The 14,594-nt window shown below is 53.8% G+C and overlaps 4 protein-coding genes across 4 annotated transcripts, besides 3 other annotated features; 2 read left to right on the top strand and 2 right to left on the bottom strand.

The window, feature by feature from the left end:
- Window positions 1-461: 461 nt before the first annotated feature.
- Window positions 462-1,922, bottom strand: PODANS_5_2560 (uncharacterized protein; the record flags this gene model as incomplete). Its single annotated transcript, XM_001904029.1, has 1 exon — window positions 462-1,922. The coding sequence occupies one exon, from the start codon at window positions 1,920-1,922 to the stop codon at window positions 462-464; it is 1,461 nt and encodes a 486-aa protein (XP_001904064.1).
- Window positions 1,923-7,757: 5,835 nt separating this feature from the next.
- PODANS_5_2570 (uncharacterized protein) lies at window positions 7,758-9,720 on the bottom strand (the record flags this gene model as incomplete). Its single annotated transcript, XM_001904028.1, has 3 exons — window positions 7,758-8,869; window positions 8,969-9,226; window positions 9,297-9,720. The coding sequence occupies 3 exons, from the start codon at window positions 9,718-9,720 to the stop codon at window positions 7,758-7,760; spliced, it is 1,794 nt and encodes a 597-aa protein (XP_001904063.1).
- A 441-nt stretch (window positions 9,721-10,161) lies between these two features.
- Window positions 10,162-10,246, top strand: a tRNA (tRNA-Ala).
- A 445-nt stretch (window positions 10,247-10,691) lies between these two features.
- Window positions 10,692-10,778, top strand: a tRNA (tRNA-Lys).
- Window positions 10,779-11,350: 572 nt separating this feature from the next.
- PODANS_5_2580 (uncharacterized protein) lies at window positions 11,351-11,989 on the top strand (the record flags this gene model as incomplete). Its single annotated transcript, XM_001904027.1, has 2 exons — window positions 11,351-11,656; window positions 11,756-11,989. Coding segments are annotated over 2 exons (540 nt in total), but the record flags the coding sequence as incomplete, so codon positions are not given.
- Window positions 11,990-12,411: 422 nt separating this feature from the next.
- Window positions 12,412-12,508, bottom strand: a tRNA (tRNA-Ile).
- Window positions 12,509-14,108: 1,600 nt separating this feature from the next.
- Window positions 14,109-14,590, top strand: PODANS_5_2590 (uncharacterized protein; the record flags this gene model as incomplete). Its single annotated transcript, XM_001904026.1, has 2 exons — window positions 14,109-14,196; window positions 14,277-14,590. The coding sequence occupies 2 exons, from the start codon at window positions 14,109-14,111 to the stop codon at window positions 14,588-14,590; spliced, it is 402 nt and encodes a 133-aa protein (XP_001904061.1).
- Window positions 14,591-14,594: the final 4 nt, after the last annotated feature.

The following is a 14,594-nucleotide window of genomic DNA, read 5'->3' as shown; positions in this document are numbered from 1 at the left end:
ACACCCAGTCGTCTGATCCCCCCAACCAAGCTCCATGCCTTCCAGTAGATAAGATGGATAGATACACAGATACATCTTTTTATGTACAAGACAACTCCTCAGCAGTGCCAGAACATGGTCTAGCTCTAAATAACATGGTGTAAACAATAAGGTGTAACCTGCTTTGCCATAGCAGCCACGATAAAATGAAGGGAAGGTAAAAGGATAACACCAGCGCCTATCAGATGTGATATGCCATACCAGCCCGACAAACATTATGTAAGGAATGATGTTAACCGATGGGGTATCTCAGTTAAGGAAAGAAAATGTGGAAAAAAAAAGACAAAAAAAAAAAAAGAAAACCGCAATGCTATGCAATGCTGTCAGAAAGCCGACTGCTCAGGTTCATATCGAGACGTGTCGTGCTCTTTGTAAAGTTTTGTGGAGTGGTGTCTTTGAGACATGGGCCTCGAGAGTGGTGGTTACTTTCTCAGGCCAACCTTCTCGGCCAAATTCTTCAACCAGATCGAGGCGCTCCTCTTCTCGTCGTGTCCGTCGCGGACCATGACAGCATCGCGTGCCATGGGCCCCACAATCTCGGAATCTCCTAGTGCCGGAAACTTGCCGTCATTATTCTGGATTTGGGGAATTCCACACGGAACCATTTCTTCGGCCGTCCGTCGCAAATGCGAGATAATGGAAGGGTTGCCGTTCCCAGACTGACCCACCCTCTGGATCAGGGCTTGCTCCGCCTGCTGCCACTCACTCTCAATGTCGGCCCACTTGGCCTCGGTGAGGGCGTACGTCTTGGAGGTGGTGCCGTAGTGTTCTCCGGTCCGCCCGAGATGCTTTGCGTAATTGGTCCTGGCCAGGTTCCAGTCTGAACAGAATGCTTGAAAGGTGACCAGATCCGCCTTCTCGGGAACATATGGCTTTGGGTCAATGGTGAAGTTTGCGTGTCCCAGACGGTCCGACCATGCATCTGGCTGCTGCTCCACAAGTATGGTGGGAGTCATCACCACGGGAGAAGGAAGGTCGCTGAAGATGCTCGACACAGTTCCTCGGCGGAGAGAGGTGAAAGACGCCTTTGTGCTGAGGGGAGGTGTCGGGTAGGGCGCCTGCACTGGAAACTCGGGCATCGGGGAGGGCACCACTGCGGGCGACTGCAAAGGCGACGTCTGAAGCGACTGCGGTTGGGTTTGGTGACCGGCTTTCTCCATCATCAGAGGTGGGAGAAGAGGGGTGGTGGCCATGGATCGGTCCCGCTCCAGACGTTTTCCCATGGCCGCTGGCTGGATATCAAGGGGAGAAGTCGGCACAATACTGTCGGTGCTCTCGTAGAATGATAGCGCAGGCGTTGCGGGAACAGACTCGGGGACGCGGGCCATGGCCGGCACAGAGACGGATGACGATCTGCTCGAGGCGGCATGAGAGAAGCTGGGCCTTCGTTGTTCTGCAAGAGCTGGATCAGATGCGGGTGAAAACGCCAGGTTGGCACGCCTGGACACGGATGCCGATCTCCAACGCGGCAGGCTTGTCAATCTTGAACCAAGCCTGGTCCCCCAGCTCGCAATCCCTGCATCGGATCCGACGCGCCTTTTCCTAGACCGTGGGCTTCCGTTGAAATCACCGTCGCTCAGAGACCCCAAGTCGTAGTCTGATCCAGGTCTCGAGTAGGGATGGGTGCTTCTACCTTTCCTGGTGTCGTTTTTGTAATCGCATGAACATCCAGCATCACCTGTTTGCGCAGTTTGGGTTAGCACAGCGTAACGCAAAAGAAGAAAAAAAGACGAAAATCCAATCCTTACACAAGCAGTAGGACCAGGTAGGGAATTCAGTGTCCCCATACTCGGACACAATAAAGGCCGTGTTGTCGTCCTCCCTCTCTGATGGGTCCTCCTGAACATCCGGCAGTGGCAGTTTGGTAGGCGACTTGATGACATGTATGGGGTGGGAGGGCGAAGCCGGGCTGTCGGTGGTTTCGAGAGACGATGACGAGCTGGAGAACCTGGCTTGCTGGCTGGAGCGCGAAAAGGTTGGCGTGACAGGTGACGGCAGAGCGAAGTCGGACGATGATGAGGCCGAGTTGAAGGTGAAGAACAGCTGAGCGTACTGCTCTTCGTCAAGACATGGTGGTGGGAGCTGGTGGTGTAGTTGCTGCTGCTGAAGCTCGTGTTTCCTCCTCTCCTCCACCAGCTGCGGCAGCCGTAGTTCCTTTAATTGGGTCGACATGTGTTGCTGGCGACCTTGGACGATGGGTGTAGGTTTGCGGCGTCTGGGGAAGGGAATCGAGTGGCGGGGTAGGTAGGTAGAGTTAGGGTCGGGGGGAGTAGGGTAAAAAAGGAAGATAATTTGTCGTTGGGGTCAGACAGACAGAGAGAGACAGACAGACAGACAGACAGACAGACACGGCAGACAGTGACTTTCTTGTGTGGCACACCCGAGGTGGGTGTGGGAGTGACCTGGAGTGCTGGAGCAGCTCAAGTGGGCGGTGGACGGTGGGTGGGTGGTGGGCTGGTGAGCCGACGGGGCAAGGGTGTGTGAATGGTCAACAACCTGTGGATGGTGGGGTTCAATTGGGTTTCCAGGGTTTGAGAGTGAGGGTGCCAGGGTGTCAGGGTACCAGTTGTGCGTTGGTCACTGCTCGGGTTTGCGGGGCATCCAGCCCGGTCCAAAATCCAAATGGAAGCCGCCAAAGACAGACAAACTCCACCACCCAAAAAAAAAGCTCTGGAACCAAGTACCGTCCCGGATGCCAAAAAGAGGCTATCGACGGCGCGAGAGAGACACGGGCAACAACAAGAGAGCGCAACGCTGGAAACGCTGGCGGCTGTTGGCGCGACTCCTGTGACGGCCGGCGCCCAACTTTCGAACTTTGGTTTTTTGTCCTGTCCCTGTACGTCACCACCCGCGGCAAAACAACGATTGCTGATCCCGACTTTCGGGCCTGGGACTTAGAACTTGGAGATGGGGGGAAGGGAGCGGGTGAGTTGCAATGTCAACACTGAAGAACAACGGCAGAAAAGAGGAGGCATCTGCGGCCATCAGATATGCTTTTTTTTTTTTGCCAGCCTGTCCGGGCCAATTGCTGGCCGCATGCTTTGATGAGCATAGTGGTGGTGCGGGATGGCTTTTGTAACTCTCGTGTTTTTCCTGCTCTGGCTACACTACTCCGTGTCTCGCGACATGTTCTTTGCAACTTGAAGCTTGTCCAATGTTTTTTTACTCCAGGCTTTTGTTGCCCTCTTGAGCCGGAATCGGTCAATGCCAGAGAGCACGACACCGCACCACCGATATCGATGCAAGAATCTCAGGTGGGCGGCGGCGGCGGTGGTGGTGGTGGTGGCCGGTTGTGTCAGTGGCACCACGTGTAAGTCGGGCACTTCAGATTCCTGGATGTCGCCGGGCGTGGGGTTGGCCGCGAGACCATGAACAAGATTCGAGGATTTATGGCGGTTGGCCTTCAGGTCAGAGACCCTGTTGGAGAACTGCTGCCATCACCGCTGTCGGAGCTGTGACTGCCAATCACTTCCCGCCGACTTGGCTTTCGCCTGACAGAAGACTCGCGAATCGCCGTGATTAGGCCAAAAATCCGGTAGAAAAAAAGCAAGAGATAGGTCTGAGTTGTACCAGAAATGGATTGGGCAAGTCGGATACGACGCGGGCAGCCAATCAGCCGGCTCCTTACACAGCCAACAGATGTCTGTCTGAGGGCTCTTCACCAACCCTCATTCAGCCAGGCCACGTGAACAGACCGTTGGCAAGAAGTGGTCGCGACCGGCAGCATCTGTGGGGGACTCTGGAAACACCTGTTCAAAGCCAGCCACTACATATTCCTGCCATGCCTTGTGTCATGACCAAATTGGACAAGAGGGACATGCAGCCAGCATGTCTGATGAAGTCGAATGCGAGAGGAGACGACTTTGAACGCTCTCACGGTGGGGCGAGCGATGGTGGATGGACATGACAGATGCATGCTTTGCTGTGGTGTGGTAGCGGTCAAGAAAAGGATCCAGGGTCTGGTAACGGGGAACTTGGGGATTGAAGACGCCGCGGGGAGCCAGTACCAAGCTCACCATGCCCTTTCTGACTCGCCTTGAAACGCCAAACCACCATATCCTCGCGACCAAAAGGGCCGTTTCTGACGGCCGGTTGAGGTGTGAGGTTGGACGGGCAGTCCAGGAGGGGCTCAGCGAGTTTGACTTCTTTGTGAGCTCCGACCTAAGGACAGCCAGCTGAAGATATTGAGTTGGAGACCCCTCATTGTCGGCGCTGAGATGGCGGTGTCGTGGTTGGGGCCCCGCAGTGCCAAGGTCTGATGCTATTGTACTGCTGGATCTCGCGTGCGGAGCGCGACGCGTTTGACTGACGGTCCACTGACAGGCTGGTTGAATTCTCGTCTTGATACTGCGGGCAAGGGATGGGCGTTGAACAATGGCTGATCAGGCATAAGAGCTTCGGACGGTTGATGACGCAAGAAATCGGAGAGGCTGGCAGGCCCGAAGAGCTGTGAGTTACTGAGTTGGCACCGCCAATCAGAATTTGCATATGCCGTCCATGTCGTCCCCGCTTTTCAGACAGAATTCAAACTTCGGAAAATCCAAGTTTTTTCCGCGAGGTGGGGCCGTCAGCCTTTTCCCCTCCAGCCCCGTGCTCCATCATGCTCGGTCATCAAAAAATCATTTTTTTTTCTCTTGACCATGCAGCTCACGTGAAGGTCACGCATTGTTTTACTATGCAGGTACTGGTTTAAGGTAAGACTTTCCTGATCATGGACAGGTCGAGGGCACAGTTGCTGACGAATAATGCAGGATATCCCAGATAATTAGCAGTCCTCACAGTTCTGATCTCATATCCGCAGGTCTGCCAGCGGAGAGGCATTGTTCGTTGCCACCACCCCGGGGTTCCGTCAGTCGCAGTCCAGACCTTCCCCGTCCTTCCCACTTGGTACCCTCCATCACGTCCAATATCGACCAGAAAAGTTGGAGGGTGTCTCTTGTCTATTCTACCGAATGTCATTCGTCCATCGCCACGCGTACCTTGCACAAGCGTGTTCTGCCGGTGTTCATCCTCGATACCACATCTTCCTCCTGCCCACTCATACCACTAATTATCTGTCCATATACACTGCTCTTGGCTTGTCCGGTACGCTGGGGTTTGGGGAGCCAATCTGTTATTAGCTGCCAGGTCCCGTCCACCCGTCCGGTCCGTTGACTACCCGTGGTAGCTGCTGGCAGTTCCACGGTTCCATCCTGCCACGGCTCCGGCTTGACTAATCAGCTCCGTCAAGCTCCGATCGAAACAGCAGAATCCGCGAGAAATCAGAGTTTTTGGCCGATTTCTGGCGGCATGGCTCCCAGATCACCCCACATCAGTGTGACCTTTTGCCGGACTGCTGACTGCATTGTTCAGTTTTATTGTTGATCGCTTGATGGTTCCGTCGATACGATGTCTATTACCTACGGATCAAGCCTGAAACTGCAACTGCCGACATATACAACTACATCACACAATTGCTGCTCACTGAACACATCGCGCCCAGAAAGGTCATCAGCATGCAGTCTTGGACATGGGCTGCTGTTGTCCCACGTTGCATGGCGGGAAGTATCTTACGCTCAGGAGCATCATCCATTGTTCACTGAGATGACATGACTGTCTCGCAAACTGAACCCCCTCGCATATGCGTTTTCCACCCGTCGCTCAAGCCTGCAAAGCTCTCAGGTGGCCAAGTAAGAGGAGAGGACCCAATCGTAACTCTCTCATGGATGCATTCACGCCTCCTCCTGCCTGTTCTTCTTCTCCTTTCTTCTTGCTCCTCCTCTTGGCCACCTCGATAGAGGTGAGGCAATATCTGGCATGCACCAAATCGGTCCGGCCAGTCTTTTGCCTGGCTTTTTTCTCGCCTGTTCCCCTGTCCAAACCTCTGGTCCACTGTCAGCGCATGTGCTCTCTCTCTTTCAACTGGCCTCCCAAGAAGCAGGCGGCTGCCCGCTACGTTGGGCAGCCACGGCATGTCTGCCAACTCATGTCGGTTCAACAGAAAGCCGAGGAAGCCTTGTGGTCCGAAGCTGCAATCGTCACTTGGTACTACTCTCGAATTCCTCGTGATGGGCCCATGGTAGGTCCCCAGACGATGGGCAAAAATGGCATGAGGCTAAACATGTCAAGTTTTTTATCGCTGTCGCCGGCTGGGTCCCATTGCAACCATGGAGCTTTGGCGGCCACTCCCAAAACTGGACCAGATGGATCCGAGTCACCTTGCAAGGCTTGTGGTCCCACAGAGTCCACGATCTGGTGTTCCCCAAAAAAGCCGCTGCTCAGGTACGCACGGAATTTGTATGGCCAAAGGAGCTTGCCAAGATGATTGGAGTTGTGTCCCCCAAAAGGCACAACCGTTGTCGCAAAGATGACCCGACCGTTCCGCTGCGGCTCCAGCGAATCGCCGGCGACAGCCGCCCTCCCAGGCAGGGAGCTAATGCAAGGCACAGCGAGGTGATGGCGAGCTTGAGTGGAAGCGAGAACCGAGAAAAACCTGCGGGTGCCGAATTTGTCGGCGACCACATGGCGGCATGTCAATCGCCCTTTTCTAGATGCTCTCCAAGAGGTGTGTGTAAGTGCCGGGTCCAATTTCTTGTTTGCATGCAGTGGCTGGAGAGAAGGCTTATGGGTGCGGTCAAAGAGAGTTGTCTCGTCACAATGATTTCCTCACAGGTCATCAAGTCTGTCCAATTCTAATCTGGGACGAGGGAGGAAACGTGGCCCGGTAACATTCGAGAGGAAGCAATATTCTTTGCTTCCTCTCACAGCCTGACTGTCTTTGGGCGCAAACACCCGATATACGGACATCTCTAGACGACTTCACGGCTTTTCCACATCAAAAGAACGATTCGGTACCGGTGCGGCCAACAAGCGGCCGGCTGAGCGGGACGTGTATCCCCCAACCAGAATCTGCTTGCCCCTCCTTGTTCGGCTGCTCTTTTCTTCTTCTCCAACAGTTCGAGGTTGAGCAGGTGCCTGATATGAGATATGTACGTGGCAGTGGATATCCTGCATCCTTTTCACTTTGCGTTGATTGTGGCGTGTAACTGTCCCTGCAGGCTGAGAGCCCAATAGGGTGGGCACATTTCTCGCGAGGTTGCACTGGATGCCGAGCTCTAGAATTAGGGCTTTGTTTGTCTTGTACCATTTCTCAACCGGACAAGGAGAACGCCCATTCTTCGCTACCCGCGGGTGAAGACTTGTCCCGGTTGACAAGGCTGCCGTGGGCCTCGGCCGCGTTCTTCCCCTCATGGCGAAAAAATGACATGCGTCTCTGGGCTATATCGAGCCGTTGAATATTGGAGCTCTCAATACATCTATTCTTCTCCCCTGATCCTGGTTGGCGGGCCGCGGGTTCGGAGGTTTTCTGTTTGGTTCCTGAATGTGAATACTGTCTGGGCTATGGAGACCGGGGAGAAAAGAAGAAAACCCATGTCAATTTTCTTCTTGAGCCAGCCGTTTGTTCAGGACTTGATGCCCTAAGAAAGGAGGGATAGATGACTCGGGGGTTTTCAAAGGCGAAGGTGTGCACTAGAAATGCAAACCTGCCCTGCCTAAGGTTTCTAGTTGCAGATAGCGGCATATGCTATGGGCAAATGATGGGGGTCTCCGAAGTCAAGAGCAAATTTTGAAAGGGTGGCGATGGTGGTTGCCCTGAAACCGTGTGTTTACATTTGTGTCGTCCTCCTGACACTAACTCCCTAAATGAACGCCACGCTCTCCAAACTTCTCTCAGGGCTTCAAGATGGGCCAGCAGCCGTCAAAAAGCCAAAATCAGCCCCTTGTTCTGCCTGGTTAACCTCCCGTTTGTACAACCCCCTATAACCCCTTTCCCTCTCCCTGGCAACCCAAGCACTCCCACTGCCCTCACTTGCCATCATCTTCTTCCGCTGCGCCATCCTGTCCCTGACCCCGTCCTCATCAATCTCCACATGTAAATATCTCCTCTCTGCATCAAAGGTGATCACATCCCCGTCTTGGACAATCCCCAAGACAGACTCCGGATCCGCGCTCTCGGGGGAAATATGCAATATGATTGTACCCCCGGCCGTGCCGCTCATGCGCCCGTCCGAGATGCGGAGCATATCCGACACCCCCTTCGCAGCTAGCTTCCTCGGGATGGGGATCAATCCCGCCTCTGGCATGCCTGGATTCCCTACCGGGCCGATGTTCTGGAGAATCAACACCGAGGAGGGGCTGACGCTGAGGCTGGGGGAGTCGATTCTCTCTGCTAGGTCTTGCGGACCGGAAAACACCACCGCGGGACCGGTGTGGGAGAGGAGGCTGCGGTCTTTGGAGGCAGAAGCTTTGATCACCGCTCCGCCGGCGGAGGCGAGGTTGCCTTTGGAGAGGATGACGAGGGAGCTGGAGGGGTACAAGGGTTTGTTGAAATGGTGGATGATGGAACTGAGTGGTGAGTCTAGGGGTAGTGGGCGGAAGGGTATGGAAGCCAACTCCTCGCCTAGGGTGCGGCCGGTGATGGTCATTGCGTCGAGATGTAGCAAGGGTTTCAGTTCGTGGAGGAGGGCGAGCATCCCGCCGGCGTTGTGAAAGTCAGTCATGTAATTGTCGCCTGATGGTTTGAGGTCAACCAGTAGGGGGGTCTTGAGGCCGATGTCGTCGATGGTTTGTAGCTTGATGGAGCCGGCGAGCTGAGGGTGGCGGTTGACGATTGCCATCAGGTGAACGATGGCGTTGGTGGAGCCACCTATTGCCTGCAGGACTGTGATGGCGTTGAGGAAGGATTCTCTTGTCAGTAAAGCCTGTGGCCGGAGCTGAGATCTTGCGAGGGCTACTGCATGGGTGCCTGTTGCTTCTGCTATTCTGAGGCGCGAAGAGGACACGGCCGGTGCTGTAGCACTTGGCAAAGAAAGCGGCATCAGGCCCAAGGCCAAAAGGATACAGGACATGGTTGATGCTGTACCCATCACCCCACAGGTTCCGCCCTAACATGATGTAAGAGACCGCCGAGCGAAAGCGGGAAACTGGAGACGTACTGTTGGTGCAAGCTCCTCGTTGAGAGCACTTATGTCTTCAATATCTAACGTGCCGGCACGGAACTTGGCCCAGTTATTGCGACAGTCTGTACAAGCCCCTATGCGTGCACCCTGAAAGCTGCCCGGCATCATCGGACCAGTCACCAGATGGATAATCGGCTTGTTGGCTGAGATGGCCCCCATCAACTGAGCTGGAGTGGTCTTGTCACAGCCTGTCGGTTGTGTCAGTTCGTAATTCAGACCATCCATGGAAAGAAAGCATGACAACTGGAAGAGACCCACCACCAATCAGAACAACAGAATCAACCGGCTGGGCCTGAATCATCTCCTCGGTGTCCATACTCATCAAGTTTCGAAGATACATGCTGGTCGGAGAGGCAAAAGACTCGTGGAGACTGATAGTAGGAAAGTCGATAGCCAGGCCACCGCTTAGTTGAACGCCCCTTTTCACGGCGTCCATTAGCTGGGGTATGTTGGCATGGCAGGGGTTGAAGCTTGAGTAGGTGTTGACAATGCCCACAATGGGCCGAGAAAGAGCGTCCTCGCTGTACCCTAAAGCCTTGATGAAGAGTTTGCGCATGAAGAGGGAGAAGTGTGGATCTCCATAAGAGGCGAGCTTTTGCCTAAGACCACTGCCATCGAGACTGAGAGGCCTTGAAAGATCATAGTCCGGGTTGGGAGTCGAAGAATCGCTGCGTGTTCCCATGTTAGGCTGGAGTAAGATGGGTTGTGAATCTAGTGGAAGCTGCCACTCTCCTCTCTGCGATGGTCTTCTCAAAACAAGACTCAGGTGTAGAGCCTGTCCTTGTCCTAAAAATCAGGTATCCGGGTATCTTTAAGGTCTATCTGCGGGGACTGGGAGGCGTCATAATGTCATTGGGCACTACGATTGCATCACGCCATCGAGACGGGATTAAAAAGAAGTAGTCCAGGTCACATCGGTGCCTTCGACAACAGCAAACCCACCATTTCTGATATGGTACTCAGGATGACTTGCTCAGATCACATCTAAGTGACCACGGGAAGGGGTTGCTCTACCAAGACAGTTGTCCGAAAAAGGGTGTGAATAACACCGCTTCCGCTCCTCTATCCTGCTGAGGACCTTGCATCAAAGACAATTCCACCTGCCATTTACATCCAAAGTCAAGGGCGTGTGGCTCAGTTGGTAGAGCGTTCGCTTAGCATACTACAGTGTATGCGAAAGGTCCTGGGTTCGATTCCCAGCTCGTCCAAAGCATGAGATATCCTGTCATGGGAAATCGTTGTCTTTTTTGCGGGATTTTCCTTCCCCTTGACCGGGGTTGTGACATACCAGCATTTGAAAGTTAAAAATAGGGTAGGAAGATCTGGGGATACAGATGATGCAACTCGATATTGAGGTTGGAAGGAATCTCTGAGGATATTCTTAAATATCATTTAAGATCATTAGGTAGCTACAAGAATGTGATATACTGTTATATAGTAGGGTTGATGAGGATTTGGCGGTTGGTATTAAGTGCGGTAGTGACGTTGTTTTAAGTGGGTCCATGTCTCTAGTCTGGCTCTCAAACTTTGCCGTGAAAATTTCCAACGCCGAAATGCCGCAACCCATCTAGCCACAACCTTGCAAACTTGCTCTCAAAACACCAATTCCCTCCCCCAACCTTCAACAAATATAAAGGCTCAGTCGGCTTCAAAGCCCGGCTAGCTCAATCGGTAGAGCGTGAGACTCTTAAGGAGTACTCCGAAATCTCAAGGTTGTGGGTTCGACCCCCACGTCGGGCTCAATTCCCGTCGACGACAGACGCCTTTTTTTTTCTTATTGTACTTTTTGCTCCATCTCTTTTTTTGCTTCTCCTATCTCCTGTCCGTGTTGTGCATTAACATTGCCGTATGTGGTGCTGTGTGCTCCTGTAAAGTAACTGAGATCCCATGGCTCCAAACCCACATGCCATTCGGGACACATGATGCATTTGGGTATGAAGTTGAACCCCTATTCTTCGCGCGCCTTACTTCGAAGTACTTGTACATTCCAACCTTACCAGGTAACCTAGCTGTTTGCAGTGGCATTTCCACTTTAAGATATTTATGCCGATGGGCCACCACCTGCTGGTTATGGTGGTTGTGATGTCTGCATTCGGAAAATAGGGGACCTGTAGCTCCCGCTGTCCGCATCGAGACAGCATCACACATTGGAACAATGGCCGGAGCATATGACGTCCCAAACCATAGCTTTGGGGGGGAAAACAGACAAAGAAACAGCAGTAGCTTATCAACCTGCTCCATCAGCTGTGCACCTCTGTTTCGCCCATCAGTTATAGTCGACAACGGCATTGAATCAAAACACCAACTCCTGAACCCGAAAGAGAGAATCAAGACTTTTCAAAATGGGGGCTGCATCCAAAGTGATCCACATCATCCTCCGGGTGTTTGAGGTGATTTGTTCAGTCATCGTCCTCGGCCTCGTCGCTCGCTTCCTGCATCTGGTCTCCCAGGCAGGAGTCTCGGCCGATTCTCGCATCGTATATGCCATCGTCACGGCTTCCATCAGCACTTTATTTGCGCTTGTCTTTATCGCACCGTTCATCTACGCCTACTTGGCCTTCCCGATGGATGCGATCCTGTTTGTCATGTGGATTGTTGTCTTCGGCTTGTTGACTTCGGTATGATCCCCCTTGTTTATAGTTGCTTCTCCTTTTTGAGCGACATCAGCATTGGCCTTGCAAACAGAGTGGGAGAGAAGTTAACTCGAGTATGATCAGCGCACCGGCTCGGCCATGTGTAACGCTTCCTGGTATTGGAACTACTGGGGATACTACTGGGGCGGGTGGTGGCGTGTGCCGGACCTCACAGTCTGGGATAGGGGCTACGGCGGCTGCGCGTCCTGGAGGGCCGTTCTGGCCTTTTCCTTTTTGGCTGCCATGGCCTACCTCGTCAGCGCCATCTTGGGAGCGGTTGTTGTGCATCGCTACCGCGGCAAGAACTCGCCCGTGTAAGTTTGCTGTGTTCAACTTGCCGCAGCGTGCGGAAGACGAGACAGTGTGGTACTGACTGATCGTATGAGTGTTTAGGACAACAAGAGACATCTCGGCTCCCATTCCACAGTCTCCTGCCACAGGAAGACCCGAGACAGCCCAGGTCCATGATCCAAGGGCTCCTCCATCTGCCCCTGCTCAGCAAACAATGGGCACTGCTGTTGATGTTTAGGGATTCAGGGGTAATAGTTTGGTTTGGTGGAAACTTCTGGACAACCCCATCCAGTATCATTATGGTTGATACTTGGGACGCTTTTGATTAAGGTGGCTAATGAAGAGGGAGATTGACAACTCAGCTACAAAGACAACTGGTGAATGGTTGAGGAAAAAAAAAAAAACTACCCAAAGTTGCAAGACCCTGATAGGAGCTAAAAGAATGGAGCTGCCCAATAACAGGATTGAACTGTTGACCTTCGCATGACTTCTTATAACTGTGAGGTTATATTAGTACGACGCTCTAACCAGCTGAGCTAATCGGGCCCTAGTTGTTGTTAGTGTGGATGGCTGGCAACAACAATATCTGAAGACAGAAAGCTAGGGCTAGGGTTTTGGTTTCCTGCCCTACCTCATTCTGAAGCTTGACGTAACGGAAGTGGACACAAGACAGGAATCAACCCTGCGGACTGCTCGGGCCGGTTGTTGCTCATACCCACTCACAACGGCATGCCCCATCTCCAATGAGATGCGCGAGATCTCGGAACGCTGGTGGAGTAAACAAAATGGGTAAAAGAGCCCGTATAAGCCGGGTGAATAATGCCGGTTTTTATTGCTCGATAGACTTGACAAACTGCTACTACCCACGGTCCGTGGTGTAGATAGTGGCAATACCGTGACCAATGGCCAGAAGCGTCTGAAGAGATGGTGCCAACCAGCACCTCATCCTCCACCAAGCATTGCGTGTTTGGGTGTGCCTGTGAGGAGAAAGGTAGGTGGGGGTCAAGGAAACATGGGACGAGGATGGAAATGGACAGAGAAGCACTTGAGAAAGCTGAGAGCCACTTGGAGATCCCAGTGCATGCATGGCTGGGCTCGCCTTCACATGCACGACGGTAGATGACACCCGCACATGCAAGTTTCACGTCGTGCTCCCCCAGTCTTGGAACATGCGATCTTGGTCTCTTCTGGCCGAGGAGCGGACATTGGCTCCCAGGCGGGCAGGCAAGAGAGGGCCGCTAGAGCAGGGCGGGGGCATGGTTCATTGACACCCAACCCAAAATCACCTCATGGCGTCAACACCATCTTGAATTGGGAGCGCGGGGAAGCTGGTGCCCTCCCCTGTCGCTCCGTGTCCGTTCCCCCTAGCTCGTCTGGTCTTCTCTATGATCGACCATCAGCATTTTACCATTTGGCATTATCAACGCGATAAGAGTGGGGTTGGTTGGGGCAGTTAGTGTTCTGGTCACATCATGGGCGCCGGCCACAGAGCAAACATCCAAACCTACCGTAGATTCAACAATTCCGTAGAAGTCCCGGGGAGTCGTGAGGAGGATGGATGCCGGGCAGGCCGAGGGGATGATTGAGTAGGTAGGTTCACATGGACAGTTGCCTCGTTGGGGAGCAGTCGCAGTTCCAGTTGCCCATTGTTCGTAGTAGCCCAGGTGGTGTCGCAGCGGGAAGAAACGGGTGGAGTGGGGTCGTGTTGGAGGGGTGAAAGGGCGCTGCGGCCCTGCAAAGGAAGGGCCGGCGTGGGATGCAGCGCTGGGCAACAGGCAATGGCGTGGTTTTTTCCCACTCCGGACTTCGGGGTTCCATGGCCAACAGTTGGTGAGGGCTGTTGCTGATTGGCTGCCGCACCCAGATCCGTGGGGAGCCCTTTCTGGAGGCTGCAAATTCGGGAGCTTGTGAAAAAGCCCATTTAACTCTCATGCCCTCCATCCATCTTCCTTTCCATCCTCAAGTCCCCCGATCGTCTTCGCTCACGTCTCCTCGCTCGACCCGTCTATATACTGCCCATTCCAGTATCCAGCATCCAGCATCCAGCAACCACCCCGACAAACCACCCACAGCGAGGAGCACTCACTGAGCGGAACGAACGGAGCTTCCCCGACTATACTACTACAACCGACCAACCCATATCAAAATGTTTGCCACCAGAGTTCTTCGCCAGGCTGCTCAGCACGCCGAGCGTACTCCCTCCATCAAGTTCCTCGGCAAGCGGACTATCCCAGGTGAGTCCGGGTCCATGACGACGACGATGGAATTGAGCCATTTGAACGCTTCGCATGCTAACCTCGTATTCTTGGCACAGTCTCCATTGACCACACTCCCCGCCCCCACCCCGCTTCTCCAACCAACTCCCTTCCGGCTTCCTTCACCAACGGTTCCGCCCACACCTCGTTCAGCGCCTACCGTGACCACGCCCAGCAGTTTGGTCCCCTCCGCAAGACCATCCGCGCCGACGCCGGTATTGGCGGCAATGCCGGTGCTGCTCTTGGCTCGGTTGCTCCCCCCTCCGGTGTCTACTTCGACCGCAATGATCTTCCGGCCCGCTTCCACCGTGTCCCCCTGACCGCTGACGAGATTGAGGCCATTGAGACCGGCGGTGCCGCGGCCTGGGCCTGAGCAT

Source organism: Podospora anserina, chromosome 5, assembly GCF_000226545.1.
Source record: "Podospora anserina S mat+ genomic DNA chromosome 5, supercontig 1".
In the NCBI taxonomy this organism is placed as follows: Eukaryota; Fungi; Ascomycota; class Sordariomycetes; order Sordariales; family Podosporaceae; genus Podospora; species Podospora anserina.
The sequence above is the reverse complement of the archived record's forward strand: the minus strand, read 5'-3'. Positions and strand labels throughout refer to the sequence as shown.